The 25,561-nt window shown below is 39.2% G+C and overlaps 3 protein-coding genes across 6 annotated transcripts in view; all 3 read right to left on the bottom strand.

The window, feature by feature from the left end:
* Nucleotides 1-192: 192 nt before the first annotated feature.
* Nucleotides 193-15,618, bottom strand: tm9sf3 (transmembrane 9 superfamily member 3). The gene is made up of 15 exons (XM_005927045.3): nt 15,410-15,618; nt 14,312-14,507; nt 14,042-14,164; nt 10,254-10,414; nt 10,043-10,120; nt 9,599-9,730; nt 9,320-9,486; nt 7,767-7,861; nt 7,524-7,654; nt 6,698-6,837; nt 5,919-5,987; nt 5,680-5,826; nt 5,491-5,574; nt 5,320-5,396; nt 193-1,848 (listed from the first exon to the last, which is right to left on the bottom strand). The coding sequence occupies exons 1-15, from the start codon at nt 15,500-15,502 to the stop codon at nt 1,781-1,783; spliced, it is 1,761 nt and encodes a 586-aa protein (XP_005927107.1). The 5' UTR covers nt 15,503-15,618; the 3' UTR covers nt 193-1,780.
* Nucleotides 15,619-16,603: 985 nt separating this feature from the next.
* si:ch211-117n7.7 (Monoacylglycerol lipase ABHD12-like) lies at nt 16,604-22,789 on the bottom strand. Of its 4 annotated transcripts, none has more exons than XR_006054628.1 (14): nt 22,532-22,789; nt 21,952-22,033; nt 20,635-20,750; nt 20,434-20,539; nt 20,167-20,286; nt 20,021-20,051; nt 19,889-19,934; nt 19,440-19,569; nt 18,264-18,301; nt 17,739-17,821; nt 17,548-17,630; nt 17,286-17,429; nt 17,090-17,211; nt 16,604-16,991 (listed from the first exon to the last, which is right to left on the bottom strand). XR_006054628.1 is itself a non-coding variant. In XM_005927041.3 (14 exons), exons 1-14 carry the CDS (start codon nt 22,605-22,607, stop codon nt 16,970-16,972), a joined length of 1,134 nt encoding a protein of 377 aa, XP_005927103.1. In that variant the 5' UTR covers nt 22,608-22,786; the 3' UTR covers nt 16,604-16,969. The 4 variants fall into 4 exon arrangements, 2 of the variants coding, with proteins under 2 accessions (XP_005927103.1, XP_005927104.1); XR_006054629.1 differs by having other exon boundaries at nt 17,307-17,429; XM_005927041.3 differs by having other exon boundaries at nt 17,351-17,429; nt 22,532-22,786.
* Nucleotides 22,790-25,167: 2,378 nt separating this feature from the next.
* The window catches only part of mocos (molybdenum cofactor sulfurase), an 8,136-nt gene continuing 7,742 nt past the window's right edge, over nt 25,168-25,561 (bottom strand). Inside the window, exon 15 of the mRNA XM_005927044.2 lies at nt 25,168-25,553. Coding sequence (XP_005927106.1) covers nt 25,446-25,553 — 108 coding nt within the window. The 3' untranslated portion in view covers nt 25,168-25,445. The remainder of the gene's footprint in view (nt 25,554-25,561) is intronic.

The raw sequence follows: 25,561 nt of genomic DNA, 5'->3' as shown, positions 1-25,561 counted from the left end.
ATAATGCACCAGACCACAGAATAAAGTGGTCTTCTTGTTTGTCTTATTTTTCCTGCCATAACTTCATCATCTTAGCTGCCTCTCCTTAGTGGTCCAGCTAGGACTATAATGCTGTAGTCTAGAAATAAATGCTGTAGACTGTTCTAATCAGGTTCAACAGTATTTACCATCAAAGTCAAGATCACGCTTTAATAACCCCTGTACATAAACATGTTTATTTTCTTTTTACAGCAAGTTAATATGGAGGTTCAAAATGTCTAATCAGACATTGGTACACAACATGAGGTGCCAAAATCAACTTCAGTGGGGGAGAACTGGAAATCAAGAGAAAAAAGAAGGCAATGCCACTTCTCATACAAGTAGGGTACATACTGAATTTACACAAAATGGGGGGGGAGCATTTGAAACACACCGCAGCACTGTGTGGTTATGAAAACATCTAGCTTTAAGTGTACATAAAGTTGAATTTGTACAGTATGTTTGCAGAAACAAAGCCACTGCCTCTTTCCGTTGAACATTCACAGACGATGTTTCGGGTTAGGCAACAGAACGTGATGGAAATGGCTTACCAGAAGATGTAGAGCCTTTTTAAGGCTTTAAATAACATATGGAATCAAAATAAAGTGTCTAGAAAATCATCAAAATGCACCTTTCCATTTTGAAACCAAGAAGATGCCAACAATCAGGAAAAAGAAGAAAAAAAAACTGACAGCGCTGAAGTGAAATCTGATTTGATGATTTGGTGAAAACTTCATGCAATTTCAGGCAAGATGTAACAGCGCCACCAGCCCCACCCCAAGCACCAAACAAACAAATTGTTTTAACTGAACGATTCATTTTTGGAAGAAAGGAAAAAAACAACACCCTGTAGTAAATCTGTACAACGAAAATACATTTGGGATCTACATCTAAAGGTACATTATTATGGTTATATACACTGCCCACCATCCATATATTATCTTTACATGTAGACTTCATTCAAACCCAAACATTTAGAAAACATAAAACTAAACAGATAAATGGGATCACATCAAACATCCATTTTTAAAAAAATCAGTTCTTGCTGTACCTCAGCTGTTGCTCAGTCCCTCTGTTCTTTGTCTGTACAGTAAACTACAGCAGGACTAAAATCTCTTGACTGGATGGACTGCTACCTTAACAGGGAGTTAAGAATAATTGAAATTGGTGAATGATTATTGGGTGAACATTTTTAGTTTTTTGTTTGTTTTTTTTCCCCCAGTGGATTTCAATGGAAACAACCAATTGTACTAAAGTAACAATAATTTGAGTGACTTCATGAATACAAAATAGACTTCAGAGTCAGAACACAAACACAAACCCAACTCTCCAATATTCTGACACAACAGAACAAAGGCTTTCAATACACTCAGGCCTCTTCACTGAAGAGAGCTACACTATTCCATCAATATCACATGTACTGTATGTTCTCTGGTCTCAGGTGGGACTGGGTTGGAAAAGAGAAGCCATGTCAGCCTTAAACATTCGCCGCCTCCCTCAATGTTTGTTTGAAAGCAACTGATAAAAATCAAAAGTTGTGTTTGATATCTCTTCCGCAGGTCTCCTGTTGTTCACTATTGAGTTGCGGCGTTGAAAATCTTTCAGAGAGGGAAAAAAAATATGGAAAAACTACATTGTACAAAGTGAGATTCTCACAATCTCTTTGCAAGAAAGAAAAGTAATAAAGAATGACTTGTGCCCGCCGTCTTTTGGGATACGCCTAGGCAAATCCATTAACATCCCTGTGTTGATGCTGCTTCACTTAGTCAATTTTCACATTTGTGTAAATCTTCCTCACAAAGGCACTTGTTCCCATGTATCCTACGGCACCTGAAAAGCAAAAGATGATCTGTGAGCAAGTTTCTTTTTGTTTGACAGCACCAGGTATCAAACTCTGCTGTTACTTTGCAGGTAAATCCATCACGAGACAGGATGATTACTGGTGAGGTATCCAATAAAGGTTTTAGTAGAGAAACGCACATCCCACATCTACAAAATGAGCATTCAGACACACAGCCAGCCCAGGAGGCAGTGTAGTACCTGATGCAGATCAGAGAAAGCTCCACAAAGGTCCTTCAAGGTACATGAGTGTCAGCCTTGGCTTATTACTCTTTCAGCTGAAAAATGAGTTTGGCTTGCAGCTGGTGGGGAAAAGACTACTTAGCTGCACTTAGAGCTGAATAACCGATGTAGAAAATAAGATTTCTCTAAAAAGATAATTGGTTTCATGCAAGAACTACCTGTATGTACATACGACTAACATTTTTCATACTGAATAAGCCTAAATCATATACAGTCAGTGTACTTTTCTCCATGTTTGACTCGAGCCCAACTATGAATGAAATTTCAGGTTAACATCGTTTATAGGGTGGTGTGAAAAGCTTTTATTAGATTGCTGACCGTAGCAGCTGTCTACTGTACTTCTATAGCCCCCTCCATTTTACCACCTGCTGTTTAATATTTTCACGTCCATCTCTATGACTGTCACGTCCCCTCGACCACCACCTGTCTAAACCGTAAACCACTTTCTGTTTGAGCAACAATTCTCCTTTATTCCTGTCGCAGTACCGTGCGCGTCTAACAATAAAATGTCAGCAGTTGTATTAATATCTTCAAATTATTGAGGTCCCCCGTGTCTGCTGACAGACTTCCCAGATTCTCTTGATTTCTGACAGCTAGACTTGCAGCTTGATATACAAAAATAATCCACCTGGGATGATAATTTGCAGCAATCTTTGGAGAATTTGCACAAGATCACAAAGGCACTCCCATTCATGAGCAGGTGGCATTCTTCAAGTGAAAATGAGCAATTTAGAGGAAATTTGTGCAGGTAAGAGGAAAAGCAAACCTTGCAAGACATGAATTTAAGTAAAACTGTAAAAATAGTCATGTTAAATTATGGAAGCTGCTGCTTCCTGCCTTTAACATTTTTTAAAGGCAGGAAGCAAAAGGCATGTTTCAGTCACTAAGAAGTAAAGCGAGGTTAAATCCTCTAAATGGCCAAATTCAACCACAAACTGTCAATGTACAGTGTGAATGCTGCTAATAAACGGTTCTTGCTGTGACAGTGATCCATCAAGTATCACCTCAATATTTGCATTTATACACCAAATTGATCCACAAGTTCTCCAAATGATATTTAAAAAAAGAAAACCGAGTAATAATCCCGCACTCTGAGATATTTGAAAACTGAACTTCAGTGAAAGGTGAAATTGCTCCACACTATGAGTAAGATGCAGTGTAAGAACTGTCTCAGTCTCTGTGCTCAGAGGGCGGGGAATGTGATGAGGAAATTGAGAAATCTTGAGCAGAATTTAATGTCAGACTATTTTTTATGGTGTCACGCCTCACTGGCACAAATAACACTCCTTATTTGTATGTTTCCAATAAAGTGGATGTGTTACCAACATGTGACACGAAGTGAGACGTGGTAGTTGAGATTTTAGCCCATCGTGTATTCATCACATCTATTTATTTCTTTTCTCTTTTGTTTAAATGAACTGTGTGTAAAGTCACATAAACACAAAACCAACCCTTTATAAATGAGACCACTGGTGTTTATGCAGTGATCAGCTATTTACATTTGGCAGAACATCTAATAGTTCCTATTCTGAGATGAGTCTTCAACAAACTCTGAGTTTAAAAATAAATTCAAAGTTGATTAACTTTGAGTTTCTTGTTCCAGACCAGCTGAGTGGAGTAAGTTCAATCAACTCTGAGTATGTTCACCCCGAGTTAAGCATGTGAGAGTGGAGGAAGAAAGCATCATCAATGGAGCTCTGATACCACAGTTCACTATGGCAACGGGTGAATAAAAAGTGTTATTTAAATCCAGTAAACCAAGGGATATGAATGTGTGTCAGTGTGGACCGTGACAGTGATCTTAAAAAGCAAAGAAGAGAAAAGAGATTTTAATGAGCTTGGTCTGCTGTCACCATCATAGAGAGAATAAAAGTTTGATAACACACATGTGTGTGCGTGTGTGAAGTTCAAAGCTGGATCATCACTTACCCGGCTTGAACTTTCATTAAATGAAGCTTGAATTCTAATTTTAGGTTTGATATTTAAATCTTATTATTTAGCTTTAACCCTACGGGGCCAGAGTGTAGGTGAGAGAAACTGAAGACAGTAGCAGACTGCAGGGTGGATCCACCTTCAAGACACGTTTTTATTAAATTAAAACATTTTTTCCCCTCCCTCTCTCTTCTACAGTTTATGAACATTGAGTTGTTTGAAAAAAATATTATCTGGAAAAGTTAAGCCATTATAAATGGATCCAGACAGGATGAACCTAAACTGGATGAGGGCCTGATCTGGTCTGAACCTGTGATCTATTCATCTATTTTGGATCTCTCCTGCTTTGCAAGTAGACTTCGGTCCGTTTGCTAATCTGTTACACAGCCTATGCCTTTGGGCAGATCCTGTTCTCTGTCGACCCACTGAGACTGATTTGTGATTTTTTGTGGGAAATATGTTGAGATTCAGAGTCTGAATTAAAAACCTTTGAACATGTTGAAAGCATGTAACAACTGAATCTCAAGCTGTGAACAAATTTCAGCAGATATGTTCAGAATACAGACTGCTTGCAGCTGCATATAAAAAGACACTTTAAATACATTTAGTCCAGTTTTCAGGTCTTAAAATCATCTTCACTCAAATATTCACCATCTCCAAAATCCCAGCTTTGACAGACATTTCCCCCCCATCAGTGTGGCTTTTACAACACGACAAATGATTGACAACAGATCATATATTATGCATCTTTATACAGATGCAAGCTATTATGCAGATGCATTTAAGTTAAACATTAACTGCTACAGTAATGTTTCAGAGGAACTGACTAAGAGTCTGACTGCTGGATTACTGTCCACAGAGTAAGAAACATGTAGACTACATAGACTTTATTCTGAGCTGTCTGTCTCTATCCTTATATATTGATGAGTGAATGGCTGTAACAGCCCTGATGTGATTTTTTTTCCCAACCTAACTTCTAAGGTGGGATTTCACTGTTTCTAAAAACAAACATCTGCCAATTAAGTTGCTCTTCCATTTGCTCTTAGAGGGACTTTACAAATGAGGAATGAGTGAGTGTCAATCAGCTGGTTTAGGTGCAGAGAAAAACTCAAGAGTTTTTTAGTTCATGATCCGTTACCACGGTAACCAACTTAGTTAACTTTTTTCCTGGCACAGAAAACCAGGGTTTCCATCTCATGGTTAACAAACTCAGAGTTAGCTAAACCTGCTTCATGGAATAGGGCCTGGACCTCCTACAATATAAAATTAAGTGGACCTAAAACTTACCACACATGATTCCCAGGGCAGTGCTAAACACAGCCATGTAGCCAAAGTAGAAGGATGTCTGGAACAGCCCATACATCCTGAAATACAACAGGTTAAAATGTAAGAGGTGTGTAAGATGTAAGCACTTCTACAACAGGATGTTTCATCGGATTAATAAAGAGTAAAACTCACTTAGTTTTGAAGAAATAGTAGTAAAAGGAGTACATGTACACATAAACAGCAGTGGATGCAGCAGAGAGGAAGCTCGTCCATTGCCTGGAAGAGAGGGACAAGCAAACGAGAAAGAGGATTGATGACAGGATGACAATGCCTCAGTTTTGTGGCTGATATTCCAGAGATCCATGTGGGGAAAAAACTCACCATCTGTAGTCCTCAGCATTGAGAAGAAAGTATGTACACACAATGGTGACACACACAGTCACAATGCACAGGATAACCAGGACCAGCATCATGAAGCCATACACATAGTAGATTTTGTAGGCCCAGAAAGATGTGAAGATGAAGTACCTGTCACATGAGGACAAAAACAAAAAACACTTCAACATGGCTGTCTGGATCATTTTAAACAGAGTCCCTCAGTAACACTGCAATACACTTACATTTCTATGAAAATGGAACCAAATGGAAGGATTCCTCCAAGGCACACGATGACAGCTGGCTCCATGAACCTGAGAGCACAAAATTCAACATATTGACGTGGCCGTGTATCCTTGAGTGTTCGTGTCAGAGTCACCCTTCAGGGTAAGGACACATGACAAATTGTGTTACGAATGCGAGAAGGGGGAAAAGTTGACAGATTGGAAATTCAAGTAGAGTCAGACAATGGCCTTAGGTCACATCTACCTTTTCCATTTGGCAGCAAGCCACAGTGCTTGGCAGAACGTTGTAAATGTTAATAAACCTGCAGTCGATCGCTTTTCCATATTTCATAACCTAAAAGTGTTTGTGCAGACAGCTAAAATGTTTTGAACTTTAAACCTGACATCTGGCAACTTAAACACAGGCCATTCAACCTGCATCGAGTACGACATTCTCACTGCCCACTGATCCGATAAGCTAAGCCTCCATCTTCTGACATTTTAGAAACTAAATAAAGGACACCTGCCATTTATGAGAATCATAAATAACTCTCCTCTGACCGGTGCCCCTTACAAACTAACACTAACGGCACTTGGGGCAGGGTCTGCATGAGAGAATTATTTTAGGGATACGTGTTCTCATTTACATCGTAGAGGGACAACACTAAAAACAAAAACTGTCGAAAGCGGTGACCTCAGGGTAGTCTTAAGTTCCAGTTACACTCTATCCATTATCTGACCCCACGTCTCTGTCACTGAGGCAAAGACAACTGCGACTGTCCACGTCAAACCACACCTACCATTTCTTCTCAGGGATCGGTCGCGGCACAGCATTAACTCGGCAGGGAAAGTTGGGCTGGCCAGACAGATTCCTCCCCAAAATTGTTCCCACGAGGTTCAGAGGCAGGATGACAAAGAAGCAGATACAGCAGACAGCAACCTGCAAAGATGACAAACATTTAATTGTTTTAGTTGGGCGGTCTGTATTTACGGCCATTATCCAGGGTGTTTCACATCCCCAATCAGTTGTTTTAATTTTGTTGACTGTGTTACAGAAGTTAATGTTCACTGCGTGATCTTATGGTACAAACTCAAATGTTCATTAAACTGGAAGAGTAACAGATGAATGGATTTCATCAGCAGATGCTCCGGTTTGGACAGAAAGAGCAAAAACCTGCCCCAGATGTTTCTGAGAACAATGGCTATTTCATGACATTTTTGATTGATCAGCTCTGCAGCGCTGAGTGGAGCAAACAAACAGCTGTTTGTAATTTCTGTAATTAGCAATTTAAAAAATATGTGAAATGTTTGTGTGTGTGCATTTTTTATTGCTGTAGTGTCTGAAAACATTTGGCACTGAATGAAGAAATAAAGCAAACAGAATTAAAACTCTACAGTGGGTTTGGGACGCTAGTGTCATAAATATCAGGTGAAGTGTGCGTATTGTGTTTCAATTTGTTAGTACACTTTTCTCATTACTTCAGTTGTGTTCCCCTGCATGACTAAATCCCATTGCTGATACCAGAGATCTATGCGGCCACACAATTTAAATGCTGGCTCTTGACTTGGAGGATGTTCTTCATAACATTGTGGTTTTTAGGGAGGTGCTGCAGTGTGAAATCCCACCATGGTTCCAAATGGGATGGCTCTGGAGGCGTGGTAGTAGATAGCAATGAAGTTGATGAAAAAGGCAGTCCCGCACACCATGGCTGGGATCATAAAGGCCCCAATGAACATTTGTTTAATCCATCTCCTGCCTGTATTAAGCCAAAAAATAAAGAAATAAATCAGACGGCAAAACACGACAAACTGCTTTATTAGGGCATGTCACACATATTTTGTTTGTAAGAAAACAAACTATTTTATTACCTCCTTGTTTTGCATACAAACTTCCCCCGAAGTAGCCATTGACAGGAGAGGTTGCAGCATACACAAAAATGGCTGTGCTCAGCATGGATCCTCTCCTACAGGGAAAAGAAAAAGTTAGGCCAAGTGAAGACCACTCCCCTTGGCGTTGCATATAATTTTTGTAGTATTTTATAGCACACTTGCACCCAATTCTTTGTCTAAAACAAAAGAAGAAAGATAGAAATGAACACTTGATTCCTTGATTTACAAAATGGTTACAGTCTTTTTTTTTTTAATTTCCTCTTATTTATACACAAATGATAATTAATTATTCTTTTTCTGTCTTCTTTCTATTTTCCTAATCATTTTGTTAATGTTAAGCATGACAGACTACAACAAACTAACGTAAGTTAGCAGACCCCTCAAAATGTAAGGTAATGCTTTTTTAACAAGTTAATGCAAGTTCCAAGAACACCTCTTTCAACATGTAGCTCCCAAATATAGCACAGATGTTCTTGTTTCTACAATCCCGTTTCAGAGTCTGTAGCTTTAAAATCAACTGAGCTGCTGCTGTTCACACCTCTTCTAGGAAAAGGTATGACAGTGAAATGAAGCCAATGGGAGCAGCACAGTATCTCTCCCACTTCTTTGTCTGAGTGATCTTATTAAATGTTATTATCAAGATCACAGCACGTCTTTAACTTTCTCAGATGTTATAATATAAAGTCTGGATTTATAGAGGGGAAAAAATGGCTTGCATGTGACACCAGGTTAACAGTCCTTCATACCCATTCTCTGCAGTGACGCAACACAAAAACACAACCCGCACAAAACTCTTGTCTATTGGCTTCAGTCATCAATCTTAAAAGTCTCCATTTTCCAATTGTTCTTCAATATTAGCATTTTGAGCCTTACATCAAAAGGTAATTGTAACCTTACCCACATTAGCCACTAGACATACCAGAATGGGATTTTTACCATAGCTGTGGAGACTAAAAATAAAAGCCAACAACTCAGTCTTCACTTCTGCAAGAGCCAAGACTGCATGAAATGATTTCTTGGGATTATTTAGAATACTTTCACTGCCTTCCCATGCTGCCAGACAACTTTTTTTGACTGAGAAACTGAAGTCATTATATCACTATAAAGCCAGCAGACTCTGCAAACAAAAACTGTATTTTTACTTTAGCTTATTTGTTTTGCTGTGGAACTTTTTAAAACACAGAATAATTCACATTTTATACTTTTCAGGCTAAACAAAGAAAGCAAATAAAATTCGTAGAGGCTTTTAAACCTGGGAGCTGATGTAGTTGTGGGGGTGCTAGAAGAGTGCAACTTTTCACAACTTTACACAAAAATGAGCATTTTCACAGTACATATTTTCCTGATTATTTCATATTTGAATTTTAGCTGAATGATTTAAACCTTGCTCTTTGATAAAACCGTAAGTGAGAGAAGACAAAGACTTTTGATAAGGGATCCAATACACAGAAATCAACTTTGCAACTAGAAACCAGATCAAAAACAGTCCTCAGCGAAATCTTACAATCATAACAAAATGTTCAATTACTCACTCTGTGTACAGATCCTCAACCATAGCGACGATGATAACGATGAGGGAGACTGAGAAAATCTGGCAGCCGGAGCCAATAAGTGAAGAGAAGATCAGTGGATGGCTTGACGGCCTAAACACATCTCCATGTACCTGCTTCCACCCATATTCGTCTCCAAGGTCTCTATCCTGTTGGTACAAAGCAACATAAGGAAACTGAGAGAAAAGCGTGATGAGGGGAAAAAAAACAAGAACAGATCTTAGTTCCATGTTAAAGCATGCAAGTACATCCAAAGTTTACCATGTCATCCATTTCCTCCTCTTTGCTGTATCTGGCATAGTCCTTTCTTAGCGTTCTCATAAGAATCATGGACACCAGACCCACCAAGAAAATGACCATCATGAAGGAATTAAAGATGGAGAACCAGTGAATCTAAAAAAAAAATATATATATATATAGTAAAATCAAAAATTTTCTTTAAGAGGTAGCAACACTGGAAAGCTCTTTGCATCAAAACAGTACATCAAATAGCCACACTTGAGTAAAACAAATGAGTTATGACGCTGCATGGAAAACAAAACAAAGACTCTTATTGAGCAGGTTGGTCATTTACATTACATCTGTTGCAAGGCTCAACTTGCATCTTCTGAAATGTCATACAGAGTTGTGCTATTACAACAAGCCAATGGTATCCCCACTGGCATGAGGAAGCATGTGAAACACCACAAAAGTTATTTCACTCACTCTGTGCTGAAAGAAGGATGGATCAAGGTACTTGTCAAATCTGTCTTCAAACTTTACATCTGACTTCTTCCATTTCACCTGGATAGGAGAGGTTCATTGGCATTTATGCATGTGTTTACATGTCCTATGTATCCCCAAGAGAGTATAAGTCAAATATGGCAGATATACAATGATTTTTAGCTTACCAGAATGTTAATGAAAAAGTACTCACAGAATAGGACATTGCGATTCTTGTGTTTGGCACAAGTCTGACTTTGCCTTCGCTGGTCAGATTTACGTCAACGATTCTATTGCCATTGAAGCCGATCTCTAGTTTCTTATACGTCCACAGGTAGTGCTCTTCTCCATTTTCATCCGCCTCACCAACAATACCTTTAAAAATAAAAAAAAACAACGAAAAAACAACTCTCATTCAGCAGTGGTCCAATGGACAGGCAGGGGCTCTAGAGTGCGACCAAATTGGTCGCAAATACGACCAAATTTTTCAGTGGTGCGACTAAAAAAAAATATTTGGTTGCACCTGTGCGACCAACTGTTCGGGTAGCAAAAAAAAAAAAAAATCTGCAACCTTCCCTGTGGTCAACAACAGACACACATTATGCCCCTATCGTGGACTAAACCAATCAGAGATAGTAAGGGGCGGGACCTCTCTGATTGGCCGTGGTCCAGTTGAAAGTGCAGGTGGAAGTGGGAGGTGAGTAGCTTGAATAAAGCGATATCAATTCATTAAATCCTGAATCGACTTTTAAATATAACTGTGTTTTGCCAGAAACGCCAGATTCTCAGATTAAAGCTCACAAAACCATTTCAACAACAACCAAACAGCAAATGAGAGCAGGTACACGGACTCCACACAAAGACGTAAACACAGAACGGACCGACGCATCAGAATCACTTTGTCTTTCTCGGCTTTCTCACCCGACGGCCCGTAGACGGACACGCTGTCGGAGCTTAGCGATCCTGATGCGTCCGGTCCGCGCTGTGTTTACGTCTTTTTGCGCTGATTCTGAGCTGCAGGTTTTGTCTCTCCAACCAAAATTCACCGAGCCAGCAGCAAAAGAAGCAGCAAACTGCGCTTCACATTTGATCAATGTCGTCATGAATTTTGCTGTTTTGCTTCCACGACTATTAAAATCACACTTCATGCACAGCTAGCTCTCTCTCTATCTCTCTCTGTACTTCAAGAACAGTTTCCCGTCTCCAATCTCTGTTTTCTGTATTATTCATTCGCTTATTACCCACCAGTCTACCGTTGTTTACAGCGCTGTGGCTGCTGTCTTTTTCTTTTCTTTTCTTTTTTTCACTTAAATGACCTCGGACAAGAAAGCCTATTTTTTCTGTTGTTCAATACTGAAGAAATTTAAACTTTATATGCAGAACATTGTAGAATATTTTTAAGGTTATCTGCTATAAAAAGCCAGACCAGGAAAATCTCCTTCATGTTTTTCTGTGTTTTATTCTCAGTTACTTTCACACAAAGGCATCTGCTGTGATGTTCACAATTCTGATGAAGTCAGTACTGATAAATGATCAGAATTATAATATTTCTGACTGTCTGAGGCTAAGTTGAATCGAATCGGGACTTTGAAAACCGGAATCGAATGGATTATAGAAATCAGTGATGATACCCAGCCCTAGTGAGCAGCCTAGGCACGACAGAAGTGGATGTAGCTGTAATAGGAAAAGATAACTATTGCTAACTTTTCTGTTAAGTTAAGGCCTGATCCTTCTGAAATTCATAGCCAGTGCTCTGACACGGTGTCATCAATCTTTGAATGCTGAAAAAGCACAGTGTATCCAGAAAAACACATTATATTATATAAATTATTATGAAATTTGTGTGCGCCTAACTTTTGTGCCGGTACCGGTACGCCCATGGCAAAAAGTTAGTCTAGAGCCCTGACAGGTGAAAATAAACGCAGCAAACCTTTAGTTATACAACATTAACAATTAGGGTGTAAATGCCAAATAAAGGCAAGGTTTGATAACTTTGTAACTGCATAATCTCTACTCACTTGTTACAGTCAGGATTTAGTTTTCATAAAAGGTCATTGCTGAGCAAAGAAGTCTGATGCAAAGCAAGAACTATGAATCAGCAGCCTGTTACTCCACTACATGGGGACATGACTAATGGTAACATAAAAATCTAATGTTGTGGCTACATGTATTTTAACTATATATGTATATATATTTTTTTCGTTTGTTTAATGTTTAATGCCTGAAAAATTGTTCCACATTCTGCACCACAAATTAATGTAGACAGGAATTTTTGTTCTAGCATACATAATATTATGCAGGCGAGCTCACTTTAGTAAGCGGTACTACGAGTAAGCAAGTTCTGAAAGTGATGAACAACAGGTCTGCAATTGCTGAGCTAAATAACCCTGATAAACATCTCATAAAAGAAAGGCACACCAGTGCACTTCTCACACAATAGCAACCCGGATGTTAGACTTATAGATATTCATGACGCTCCTAATTATGCGACACATAACTCAGCAACGTTTGAGCAAATACCAGCGCCCCTCCCACTTCCTTCTACATCAGCTTGCATAGTCTGTTTAAACAGGGTAGGAGTGGCACCATTGTACTACTCCAACATATGTGAGTGTTCACACTGACTGCTTGTTAGAGTGACAGTCTTGACTCAGTAACAGTAGTGAGTAATTAATATCCTTCTTTTGGTTTATATGAAACGCTTTTGCACATGGGAAATGAATACTAAAACCTGCAGGAGAATTTTTATGAGCTCTGTATCCAAATATTCAACTATTTTAATGTTCATTAGGTTGTTATTCAGCAATCAAATTGGAAATATAAACAATTTGTTGCTAATTTAACAACTGTTTTATTTTTAAGCTTCTTTGCAAAAGAAATAAAATACAAGATAGACTGTATCCTACACATCTTAACAATGTCTTGCTTGTTTGGCACAGGAACAGCACTCTGACTCTTTCTGACATGTTCAGTGGGTGAGTGGACGGAGAGGTTTCAAAAAGTGAGACAGCAACGGGGCACAGCATGAGAGAAAAGTTAAACCTGCTGTTGCTTCCAACTTTCTCTCCGAGTTATCATTTTATACACAGATGAAGATGAAAAAACACCACAGCCATTGTCTTTAACACATGGGCTGAAGAGCTCACCTTGGGAAGTGTTTATTATTCTGGACAGCCCTAACACTCAGTACATCCAGTGTCTTTATTCATTTTATGTCAAAATGGTTCCACTCATTAGTATATTTTTCAGTCAGCATAATACCATAAAATTATTCTAAAACGTAAAGCTGTATATAAGCTAATCAACCGGTACACTGCACTAATTAAGCTGATTCAAAACAAAAACAATATAATACAACATAGACTAAATCTTGAGTGCCTTTTATTCTGACATTTGACACATGACATTGTGTCCGGTTACACCTCCCTACAACACCGGTAAAGAATAAATGGACCAGTCATCTCAAGAATAAGAACTGGTTTTACTTCTTCACCATCAGGATGAAAATGTCGGTCACTCTACTCTAAATATTAGCACTTTGACACAGCTCTTGGATGCCACATCACCACTAATAGCCAGTAAGAGGGGATGTGTGAAATTCTAAGATGAGAGAGATGTTAAAAATAAATTTGGCTATGTTTTTTTGTTTTTTTGTTGGGTTTTTTTTTTTTGGGGGGGGGGGGGGAGTGACTTTACTACTGCTGCATATTACTGTGAAAACAAATCTTTGTATGCTGTTGCAAAAAGGAATAAAAATATTGTTCTGTTGGATTTTGGTTTTTCTCCCTCTACTCCCTATACTGCTAGTAGTGAATGTAATCCTATGTGCTTACAGGGTAATAACAGTCAAAAGATGAATGTTGCCCAATATCAATCTTCAGCAGATTGACATTATACCTATTACATCTATAGTAATAAGAACACACCTCAGAAGCTAGACAAAACAAAAGAAACATGTAAAAGTAGATGTGTTAATAAAATAAAAAGTGGTTATCAACTTACCCCAGATTGGCAGGTCATCTATGTACATTTGGTACCAGTAGTGATTCTTTATGGCGTAGACAAAAGCATCCCGTTTGGCTTTGTCCAACTCTATTTCACAGTATGTTGACTGCATGACTTCCTCTACAAAGATAAAGATCACATTTTTAGTAAGTGTAGGAAGTTTTGTGGAATTAATAAAGCCAGACATCCAGAGACAAGCAACATTTTTTAGTTATAATGCTCTTGCTGATTCAAAAGTCCTAAAGAGGTGGAAGTCAGTGTAAGTACCTTTGAACTTTATTTGCAAGCCGCTGAATTCAAGCTCCACTCCCTGCAGAGCCTCTCCAAGTGTTTCATGGTAATGACTGATGGTCTTCTGGGAGCCCGCACAGAAGGGCAACGAGAAATACTTGTATGTCTCCTGTCGGTTGTGGTAAGGCCCCACTGTGTTCATCCATAAAACTACCTCCTCCTTATCTGTGTACTGCAAAAGGAAAACAGGAGGACTCTTATAATTAAATCCAGGAATGCTACACCAGTTCTGCAAGTACTGCTGATGTCCTATTCTTATTCTATCGATAGTGCACCAAAGAAACTTCTGTGAGTTGCCAACAACTTTTAAAACAATAGCAGCAACTTTCAGAGCACTATCACGTTATAAATCATGCAAACAAATGTAAATTTCAGGCTCTTTTTACACTGTTATCGAGCCATCCTCGTAGCACTATTGTGTGTTAGCTATGTGTACCACTGGCAAGGAAGTTCTCGTGAATGCAACATCCGCCTCTTTACTTAACAGCTTCCACATTAGCGCCCCATTTATAATTAAGACAATGTAATGCACATTATTATCTTGTTAGCCAGGTGTAATTAGGGCGGCTGGATCTGACAATGGAGAACAAAAGTAATATGAAGAGGGCCTTAAGTTTAATCGATGTCAAGAGTAAATGTTTTTCATTAATTGTGTTTGCGAGGCTAAACGGACGGCAGTTTTATAAATCTTGCCTTTGATTAACTAACTAACGTTAGCTACAGGCTAATTAGCTGCTAACTTAAGTGTAGCTTCCGCCGGTGCTCAAGTAAGGTTGCAAAGACCAGCTTGGAGGATGTGCTAACAAGCTAGCAAGCAAACGTTACTCATAAGCACTTAGGCCGATAAGTAGTGACAACTTAGCCGGCTAAATGAATGCCTACCCGTTTGATAGCTCACCCAGTATCAGTATATAACCCACAAAGACCAAGTCATGAACCCTGTCACGTTTATAATTCTGTTTTGTGGGGTGTAGCTAGCCGTCGCGGCTACAGTTAGCAGGTTACACAGAGCACAAACGTCCATTATTTTCAAGGCTCCCCCTTTTCAGTCGGCCTCTGAAAAAGGTGTCTTACCGTGTGGTCATGTTCGTCTGCGTCGACAGGTGATAAAGAACATACAAGTGCGAAAACCACCGCCGCTACCACCTTCCACCTGGAATATCCCATTATTTTCGGGAAAAAAAAGTGTGCAGAAAGACTGGGGATGTTAGCTTTGCACGGCTATCCCACCTTCTTCCTGGTTGTATGACAGAGGCAATTTTTAGGGATGCTCTCGTACGCATATGGCGTAAGAGCCTCATGAGCGTTCGTCGTATGCACGTTCGATTGGCTGAAAAGAGGCACGTGGCTGACGAGGTCCAGTCAGCGCAGAAAACGATGGATACACGGTGATTATAGAAACTCTGTCGGCGCATCTACCGCAACCTTCGGCCACGTCATCCGACTGCAAAGACTGGAGCTTCAACTTTGACAGAGAGCTGGTGCATGAAACATGATCCTCGAGTACAACAAGCGGGTCTATTCACTGTCTGATGAGGCCTCTTAATGGGCCCAAAGTTGTCCGAACAATTTGTCAGTCTGAGCCACGATAATGCACAATTTTAAGCAAGCGCAGCAACCTCTAAATGTCCTACTTGTTTGGATTGCAGTTCTAGGTTATTCTTTGGATAAAGCTGATAAGTTAAACCTGAGTTTAAGACTGTAACTTAAACGTTCCTATGCACTTTGACTACATTTATCTTTAAGGACACAGTTTAGCTCAAGATAGGCTGACTTTGTAGACTGTATTCTCAAACAGACACTCGTCTTCCTTGACTACTTAAATGCTCTATGGTCTCATTTAATATGTACAATTGTCTGAGTCAGATTCTGACGCTTCAAAATGAAAATTAGTTTTACATTACAAATATCAACTTTAACTGAAAGTTACCCTGTTTCTCATTTACTGCCCCCTACTTGGGTGAAACTGCACAGCAGATGACATTACCATAATTTACAAGAGGGCTTGGTTCACAGTCAGTCAACATAACTTTAATTAATGCAATGATAAATATACCATTTCCTTGTGTTTCCTTCTTTGTATTTCCTTACAGTGGAAGAAATCATTTAATATTAGCAGATTTTTTTAACACCTTTGTGGATATCATACATGTTGAACTATAGTCCTCAGAGGTCCCATCATGTAGCTGTTTTTAACAAGACAGACATAAAAATGAAATTCTCAAAAACTTATCTGTATGCTCTACATATTCTGTGGTTTAGACGACGTAACTCAAGATTTCTGTCTTTATTTCCTTTTTTTTTTCTTTAACAACACTTGTGATAACAGAAGATAACACAAGTTATCACTTGTGTGGTAATGTCTCACATTTCCATTTCCTATTTACAATCACAAAAATCAGCAGTTAACAATCCTAAAGCTGCAACTCATTTAGAAACACAATCTTATAAAAGCTTCAAAAATTCTTTCAGTTCATTAAAAACTTTAAACTCATTCAATTTACAGTGTTCAGAATTCATTAAGATGTTTCAGTAAATCACTTTTTTTTGCAAAATAAGTAAAGCAACTCATTAAATCAGTGGTCTCCATGTGAAGTATGACGAGGCCTTTCTGCTTCAGACATCTTTCCAGCATTACAAAGACTGCACAAACCTCCTGTAGAAGAGACACGAGGGAACACAGTACACATGTTGTGGAAATGAAACAGATTTGGTTTAATCACTATGAGCACGATTAGTGTGATGTTTTCTCACTTTACGATTTCAGGCAGACGGGGGTCTCTGTATAAGCCGTTGTGCAGATATCCCAGAGACCCTTCAAATGTCACCAGCTTGACTCTCTCTGTATTCTGGGCATGCGCTGCCACCTCGTATGTCTGGGGGAGTAAAGAGAAGGAATTTCAGTTTACCTAAAACAAAAATGTTCCTAGAAGAGACATTAATTACTTACAGCTCTAATGAAAACACTGACTCATTTTCCTTTAAATGACAAGCAGCTGTCTGTGCCACTGATACCTGCTGAGCAACCTCAATGGGAACCAAGTGATCATCCTCAGAATGAAGGAAAAGTATGGGGCTTCTCATTTTCTTCAAACTGCAGAATAATAGAGCTATATCAAATCACAGCATTTTTCTAGTAATAACATTTTTAGCTTATTAACGTATTACATATCTCTTAATATTTCACTACTGTATGTACATAACCAACTTACTTTTCTTCAGTAGGAAAGACAAACTTATTATCTTCCCATGGTGCTCGGTATAAGTAACCAAGGCCTGGAAATTTCCAGTAACGCTTTAAACACAAAGAAAAAAGTCATTGTAAAGTCTGTTGTGATGCAGTAACACAGTCACATGAAATAAATACAGCAAATACTAAAAGTGGTAGGTTAGACGAGCATACCCAAGCAAAAGGGTTAAATGGAGGAATATTTTGCCGAACAGTATTGAATGCGCCTTCAAGGATCACCCCATCAAACACCACTCCTGAAAAGAACGGGAAACAATCACCATGTTGAGCTCACGTGCTCTTATGCCCAATTTATGCTTCAGCGGGAACTTTACATCATAGCCTACGACGCAACCTGACGTGCACCTTATAAGAAGCCAACACGTCTGGTCGATGTAGCCGCAGATATTGGGTTATATATTGGATTCCTCCTGTGCTGCTTTTCACTGCAGTCTTTGAATTTATCAGTGAGATAATAACAATCATCACCTCAGTATATGGAAAAATAATCTTAGCATCAACATGAGGACTCAGTAACTAATGGTTACCACGTGGTAACCATTAGTTACTGAACAGAATGGAGGGCACAAAAATAAATGTGGGGACAAAGGTTAAGTCGTAGGCTCTGCAAAGATTCCTCGCAGAAGTTTAAATCGGGCATTACTTCTATTTGCTTGATTCATTAGTAGCAAAACCTACCCTGCTCCAGAAGTTTGTCTGCAGTGTTAGTCACCACTCTGCACGGAAATACAGAAAAGCATTTTCAGTTTATCCACTACGTCACCTTCTCATCTCATCGATGTTGCCAGATTCATTACAGCTGTCGACTAATTTCAACCAAATCCAATTTGATTATGTTTTTTTAAAGAAATGCAAACTGGTTCGAGGTATCTTGTTTTGAGCATTATAAGGGTGAACCAATACAATGAAAAACAGCTAAATGTGCAACTACATTCATTTCAAAATGAACACGTTTGTTAAAAAAAATAACCTAGATATTAGAAAATGAACAAAAAAATTAGGTTAACATAAAAAAATAGACACTAAGCACCGAATTATCTCCACCTGGAAAAAGACAGAAAAGCTATTTCTCAATATGAAACGGGAAATATTCGATTCATGAGGGATCTGCGTTGCATAAAGCGTTTATCACTTGCCTATTCATAAGGCTTCCTCCGTTTCTATTCAGTCAGTCAGTACAGGTAAGGTTCCATAATTTGCTGCCTAGTGACAAAAATCTGAAGTACTTCCAAACAGGGATCTTTAGGGTGCCGAGCTGGGCTGTGAACTATCTGCCATCATTACCACACAGTTGCTGATGAATTATTCCAGATTTAAATTACCCTCCTGCCAGGCTTAAGCACCAGGAAATTATGTATTTTTAAGATGTTTTCTTTGACAACTGTTAACTTTGCTCATTAATGTTATTAGCCTCCTGATCCTGTTCATCATTTTTGCATATAAAAACAGCCTGGAAGAGTTGGTAGAACTAAAAATGCTATGGTGTCTCATCATTTACCTTCAGTTGTTCAGCTGATGGGTCCTGGTTAAGATCAGCAGCTTATCCTAAGCCTGAAGTAAAAAGAACTGTACCAACGCCATCCAGCTGCTTATATCAGGTTTTATAGTAGAAATCCAACTTTGCAGCCTATGCAGGACTTTTTTGCCCCAACAAGCAAATTTTACTTTTTACAGTCGAATGGCATTATTGCTTTCTGTCCAATTCGATAATGAAATTTAGAATAGCTCTTGACTGTTGCAGATTATTACTTCAATATTTTAAAAGGAAGAGGATGTGACAAGTATTCCAAACATTTTTTGGGAGTGTGTAAAGGTTTCCAAAATGCTGCACATCAGGAGTCTTTCCTTACTGACCCAGTGCCAAGAGAATGTCCCCAGATAACGACAAGGCTGTTTCTGCTGCGTTCTTTGACCCAGTTGTACACGCAGAGGAAATCAGTGGTCAGACCGGCTTCAGTTGGCTCTCCGGTGGAATCTCCAAAACCTGCCAGAGTTTGTCACATCATTTGCTATTCACGGTCACGTCAGAGAGCTGCTCTTGAGAGCAAAGCAGCCACAAGGTGGCAGTCACTTAGAGGAAAACCCTCATCAGACATTGACCTGAAGCTGAACTGATCTCTTTTGACTGCCTTACAACAAACAACTCATCAAGCGCAACAAAATTAGTTCACAGTGATTATATGTCTGCAAATGATATTAAATCAATGTGAGAAGGTTTTGCTTTACAATCAATACTAAGGCAAAAAAGCACTGAAATAGAAAATATGTTTAAATAAGAGTCATAAATCTTCATTTGTACCAACCTCTGTAGTCAGGCACTAGGACATGGTAACCAAGAGCACTCAATATCTGTTGACACATAACACTTATTTGTCATCAGAATGGCCACAAAGACCTTTTAAAAGATTAATATGTTTGTATTTGTGATCACTCACTTTTGCAACTCCCACCCGATGAGGAGCTGCCCTGTTGGATTCATTAAAAAAAAGCCACAGAGCCAAAAAATTGGTATTTTTTCCAAAGTGTGGAACCTCTACTCTTTGTATCTGCAGCTGTAATACAAATGCATTATTTATAATACCTCGTGCCTGTGTTTCCATGAAGATATATGAAAACTGGACTTCCATCGCTTAAAGTGTTTTGGTACCACGCCAAGTCTTTCCCCTGTGCCTCCTTCCACCGACTTTCAGGGACAGTGTGCCTTTGACGGTCAAAACAATGCACCGCTTAGAAATACAACCAACAACTGGATCATTAAAAAACAAGTGTTGTCCTTTAGTCTTAGGATTTTAAAAGCTATGCTAGGAAAAAAAAGAAAAGAAAAAAGTTTAACTTAGCTTATGCTCACCATACGCCGAGGGAAATTCCTTCCTCTGATGTTAAGTACATGTTGATGGTGTGATTAAGGGAGAAATCAGCAGGTCGGCTGAGGTCAACAAAGAATGGCAGGCTGACTATAAACAGGAAAAAAGAGAGGTGCTTTTTTTTTTCTGAGTAGCAAGCTAAGGATTTACAGTACATCCAAGCGGCAAACTGGATTTTCACATACTTCTGTGTGTGTAAACAAAGTGCTGAATTAATTCTGGAAGCATTTTCACCGAGAAAGGCACCACAACCAAGATAACAAAGAGGGCCAATAAGCCCCTTTTTAGCCACCCTTGGGACCTATAAGGAGACAGAAAAAAGACAGAAATAAAAACAATGTGACTGGAGACTAAAGATGGATATTGATAAGATCTTATTGATTGGCAATTCTGCTTATCGGACAGATTCTTCAACTATTCCTCCATTGATTCTTGTTCCACTGTCTTTGTGTAAAAGAAAATAGGCATACGCAGGTTTTCAGCATGTTCACCTGAGACTTAACACTGTGTACAAACAGAGTGGGAAAACACTGGCAAGTGACTCAAGGGGTGCAAAATCTCCATGAACATGACTCACTGTTTTTGCATCAGTCATATAAACATGAAAGCATTTACAAAAGGTATAAAACAGTCTGGAGGCGTACAATTTCAGTAGACTAGGCCGTTCCTGTTTGCACTGACACCGACTTTCTCTCTTTATCCAAAAATTATTATAAACTTCTGATGACTTTATTCCGCCTACCCCTAACTGTCCAATCTGTGTTAAAACACCAAATCAACACTACAGCAACACTAAAAAGTTTGGCTCCCACTTCTCCTCTTCATGACATCTAAATTCAGCTGCATCCCTGCAGACAGTTTGAATGACTCAGCAAATGTGAGAAGCATCAAGTGAGGGGAGAGGAGGACGGGGGTGTGGTGGATGAGTTTGTTGAGTGGTGCAAAAAAAAGTGCAGCTCTATTCAGGCAAGATCTGAGAAACAAAAGCCCCCCCCCCAAAAAAATAAATGAATAAAATAAATAAATAAAATCTCCCTCAGAGACACACTGAAGGGTCTGTGGACCAGGTTGAGCAGATGTACTTGGAAATGCTCACTTATTCCCACTGGTGTGCACCAAGCAGCTCTCCACATGTCCTATCAGTCTGTGGATGCAGCATTAATATAGAGACATTAATATGGGAGAGAAGAACTGAACGATCTAATCAAGACGGCAGGCTGTCATTGGAGTCAGTCTGGACTCCCTGGAGGCAACAGCGGAAAAAAGGATGCTATTCAGACTATTGCCAATTAATGGACAATACATCCCACCCCTTCCATTAACACTTTAATCAGCCAGAAGAGCCCTTTTAGTCAAAGACTGATCTCTCTGTACTGCTCGGGGGAAACATCTAGGAGGTCACTTGTTCCAAAAGCCATCACTATCTAAAGTTAACTCCTTGAATTTATTATTCAAATCTTTTCTGAAAAAATAAAGTTCACTGCAGATTTTTAATTAATCACCTCTCTTTTTTCCTGTTTATAGTCGGGCTGCCATTCTTTGCAGGATGACGCAATGCAACCTTTGTTTTACTGGGCAGTCGCTCTGTAGAAGATGCGTCTGTTAGTGATGTTATATTTTCACATTTTCAAGACACTTCCAGTCCCTGACACAGTTTAGTTTTCAACAACACTACAGGAATTCCTGTACTCTGGGAAAATGATTCACTTGTATTGTTCCACTAGTTACTGTATTGATCTGTAGACCATTATGCAAGACATATTTTCAAATGTTTACAACAACGCCCTTTATGAGTTTTTGATATTGTTGTCTTCGCTAAATGCGTTTGCTCAATGCTTCAATGTCCATTTAGCTAGCTAACAACCTATCAACTCTATTATGGTCTAGTAAAAGCGTGCTTGTAGTAGTAACACCATATAGCGTCATGTAGTAAAATGCCTGTCCTGCGCTTACAAACGTGTAACAAACGGAATAATAAACTACACGCGAAAACTGTCTTAGTGCAGACTGCTAGTGGACTTTTAATTCCACAAGCCGTTAAAAGGTAAAAGCTAATGCAGTAAGGTAAGCTAGCTAACTCACTGTGGTGACCGTGTCCCCTCCTTCTTCTTGGATTTGGAAGTCCGCTGTACCCCGCTATTGTGGGAGGATGGCTCATTCTGTTTAACGTCCCGTCTCTTCATTATTTAATGTCAGTTATATTGAACAAAAGGAGACTTTATCTATACAGCTAAACGTCTGGGACAGTTATATGGCTCGCAAGGAACTTCAGCAAACTTTGACCGAAGTCCGTTCAAAGACCTGATTCGCGGTGAAAGGGCGGTGCCAGAGGCTGTTAAGGTAGCACAGGTTTGCACTACAAAGCACAATATATGTTACACACCTTAAGACAGCAATCTATACAGCTCGATACAGTCTGTGGCAAGGGGTGTCAAACATCAGGTCCGGGGTCAGAAGCAAGAGTCCAGTCTGGCTCTCTGCAAGGCTTTGTGAACAGGGGCATAAAGCTTTTTAAAGCTTTTCCTCCTAATAAAAACCTGCGTCATGGCCATTCACCACAACCACAAAGTAATTAAGTGATAGATAAACAACTAAATGATAGAAAAGGCCCAGTTCTTTCACTATCTACTAAAAAAAGCATTTAAAGGAGAGTTTGGGCAAAATACTTCCTAAAATTAAGTATTATGTAAGTACTCTTCGGGAATACTTCTCCAGGCTACCTGAAGTTCCCCAACATTACTGACTGAAATGCAGCCCCAAAACACTGCAGAGATTTAGGGCTGTAGACATTAACTGTTATCCCTCTCTCTTTACCTCCCTTGCACATATTGATCACTAATTGAACCAATAATTTAAAATGTGGATTCCTCACTCCATAAGACATGCTTCTTGTGTAATTTGACGCACCTCAGCCTTTCCTCCCTGTTTCTCATCATTAACAATGGCTACTTGCCTGCCAGCCTTCCACTGAGAGCATTTTTCATTGATCAACTGAAGGGCCAGATGCATCTTTCAGGTCCTGTGTCAGGTCTTTCCTGACGTTTTATGTGTTTCATGAGGACATGATTTTCTGATCCAGTATTTTAGACCTGACACTTCTTCTTTTGCCCCACACTTGTCCAGTATTGTGAGACTTATTTAATAGCGTGCTGAACACCGTGTAAAACGTTTTCAGCTAAGAGCCCTTAGAGAATCTCATTGCTGGTGCAAAAACATTATTTTATGTCTGTCAAACTGTGTTATCTATTGCATTTTTTGTAGATTCAGCTAAAGCAATGAGAACATATCATGTGTTATGATACAGGCTGCTAGTGATAAAGAGCCAAAAGATACCATTTAAAATTGTTTTTTTGATAAGTGTGCTAAGTTATGCGCAGACAGAACTCCAGTCCATCCTTTGAGTAAGTTTATTTTAATGCTTGAATGATTCATAGATCAGCATTAAGTGACAAAACAAAACAAAACCTTTGAAAATGGCCAGCTACAAGCACTGGACTGAAACTGACAAGCCTGGAAAGCTACTGCTCAGGACCACTTTAAAATATAAAATATAAGATGCAAAAAAGAAAAAAGAAAGAAATAAAAACAGATTTGCAATCCACACCAAAAACACTAGTGCACCCTTGGGAGCATTTACTGATCACCGACAGTCTGGGAGGTTTCTATACTGCAAGAAATATGTTTTAGATTTTTGGCAGCAGTCACATTGGTGGTGTGTTTGGGAGGAAATGTCAATAAAAACCTTCATGGGGAAAACCTTCACGAAGAACTGTCTGGAGGGTTAATATAAGCTGGGATTAATGCATCAAGCTTGACATGTTCTGGATCAGATAACACATTGAAACCACACAGCGTGCACAATTATTGGCGCACTTTGACTTTGTCATTATTTCTATATGCCTATTTTCCAGCTCTGCATCAGATGAATGATAATGATGATGAGGCCTAAAGTGATCCACACCTTGTATTAAGTTGCAGGATTACCTCAGCTACACTGGAGCACAACCACCTCTGAGTAAGAGTTCTCTGTGCTGTTGTAGGGTTCTCTGGTCAAGCCTTGCTCTTGCACTGAAAGTCGTTGTTGTTGACTGGCACTGTATAAATACAACTGAACTGAATCAAAATACATAAAGACACGGGCTGCTGTTACTGCACATCATTACGCATGCATCAAAGCAGTTCACTGTGTATTGTCACTAAGCCAGCACACCTCTCTGAAGAGCATTTGGGAGTCTGCAGTTGCTGTCTTAGTGAAAGTTGACTCTGAGATGAAGAAACGGACACTCCATGATTCAAAGGCTTATGACAGTTATTGAAATGAAAAATTGCTAGGATGGTGGATGCTCATATTATACATGGCCAAAGTTTCAAATAATGAGGTGGGTGTATCCTCTATGAGCCAAAAGCTGGGGCTTCATAGGGATCTAAACATTCTTTTCAGTCATTTTTTTCTACTCTTGGCTCCATTAATGTGGTCATCTAAAGCACTCAGCTCTGGCTGTGAGCACAAGCCACTTTCTTTTCTTTTCTGTGGAAGGAACAGCCATTGAAGACAAAGTTGGTTTAAAGTGATGGGGATTGCATTCTGTTTTTTTTATTTTTTTATTTACCTTTTACACAGCAACCCAACTTTTCTGGAATTGGTTTGTAATTGTACACATTTCTATTTCTAGAGAGAAAAAAAACCCTCCTTGCAATGCATTTGCTCAACAACAAAGTTGTGACAGCAGTTTTTTTTATTTCACATCTTCTTTACATTAAAAAAAATCCCCAAATATCATACATTTTCCATCACAACAATCTGAAAGCCTGAATGATGTGGCATGAAAAGGACACTTGAGAGGACCACTCAGGTTATACAAAGAAAATGAGCAAACGTCTCCAGTAACTCTGTCAGTGTTTGACAGGTGATATTTAGGATGCACAGCAGAGAAATGGCCTCTAAGGACCAGAGATGTCACTGAAATAAATTAAGAGGATGTTGCAGACGACTGCTTTAAGAACTGTTTGGCTTGGGCTGTATGAGGGAACCGACCGAGAGGACATTGGCTGCTGCGGTGGAGCCCTCTGTTAGCTGATGGGTCAGGTAAACACCAAAGGTCACCTAAAAAA

This window comes from Haplochromis burtoni, unplaced genomic scaffold (genome assembly GCF_018398535.1).
Source record: "Haplochromis burtoni strain Fernald_Lab_line unplaced genomic scaffold, NCSU_Asbu1 Contig_96, whole genome shotgun sequence".
NCBI classification, from domain to species: domain Eukaryota; kingdom Metazoa; phylum Chordata; class Actinopteri; order Cichliformes; family Cichlidae; genus Haplochromis; species Haplochromis burtoni.
This window is presented reverse-complemented; position numbering and strand designations above follow the sequence as displayed.

Coding starts and splice junctions, on each gene's coding strand:
- tm9sf3 (XM_005927045.3), bottom strand. CDS start 15,502: ATGGGATATTCCAGGTGGAAGGTGGTAGCGGCGGTGGTTTTCGCACTT. Junction 14,508..15,409: donor CAGACGAACATGACCACACG/GTAAGACACCTT, acceptor TTCCTTTTGCAG/TACACAGATAAGGAGGAGGT. Junction 5,827..5,918: donor GGTTCCATTTTCATAGAAAT/GTAAGTGTATTG, acceptor CTCATGTGACAG/GTACTTCATCTTCACATCTT.
- si:ch211-117n7.7 (XM_005927041.3), bottom strand. CDS start 22,607: ATGAGCCATCCTCCCACAATAGCGGGGTACAGCGGACTTCCAAATCCA. Junction 20,287..20,433: donor GGAATTTCCCTCGGCGTATG/GTGAGCATAAGC, acceptor TGACCGTCAAAG/GCACACTGTCCCTGAAAGTC. Junction 17,631..17,738: donor CATTTAACCCTTTTGCTTGG/GTATGCTCGTCT, acceptor TTGTGTTTAAAG/CGTTACTGGAAATTTCCAGG.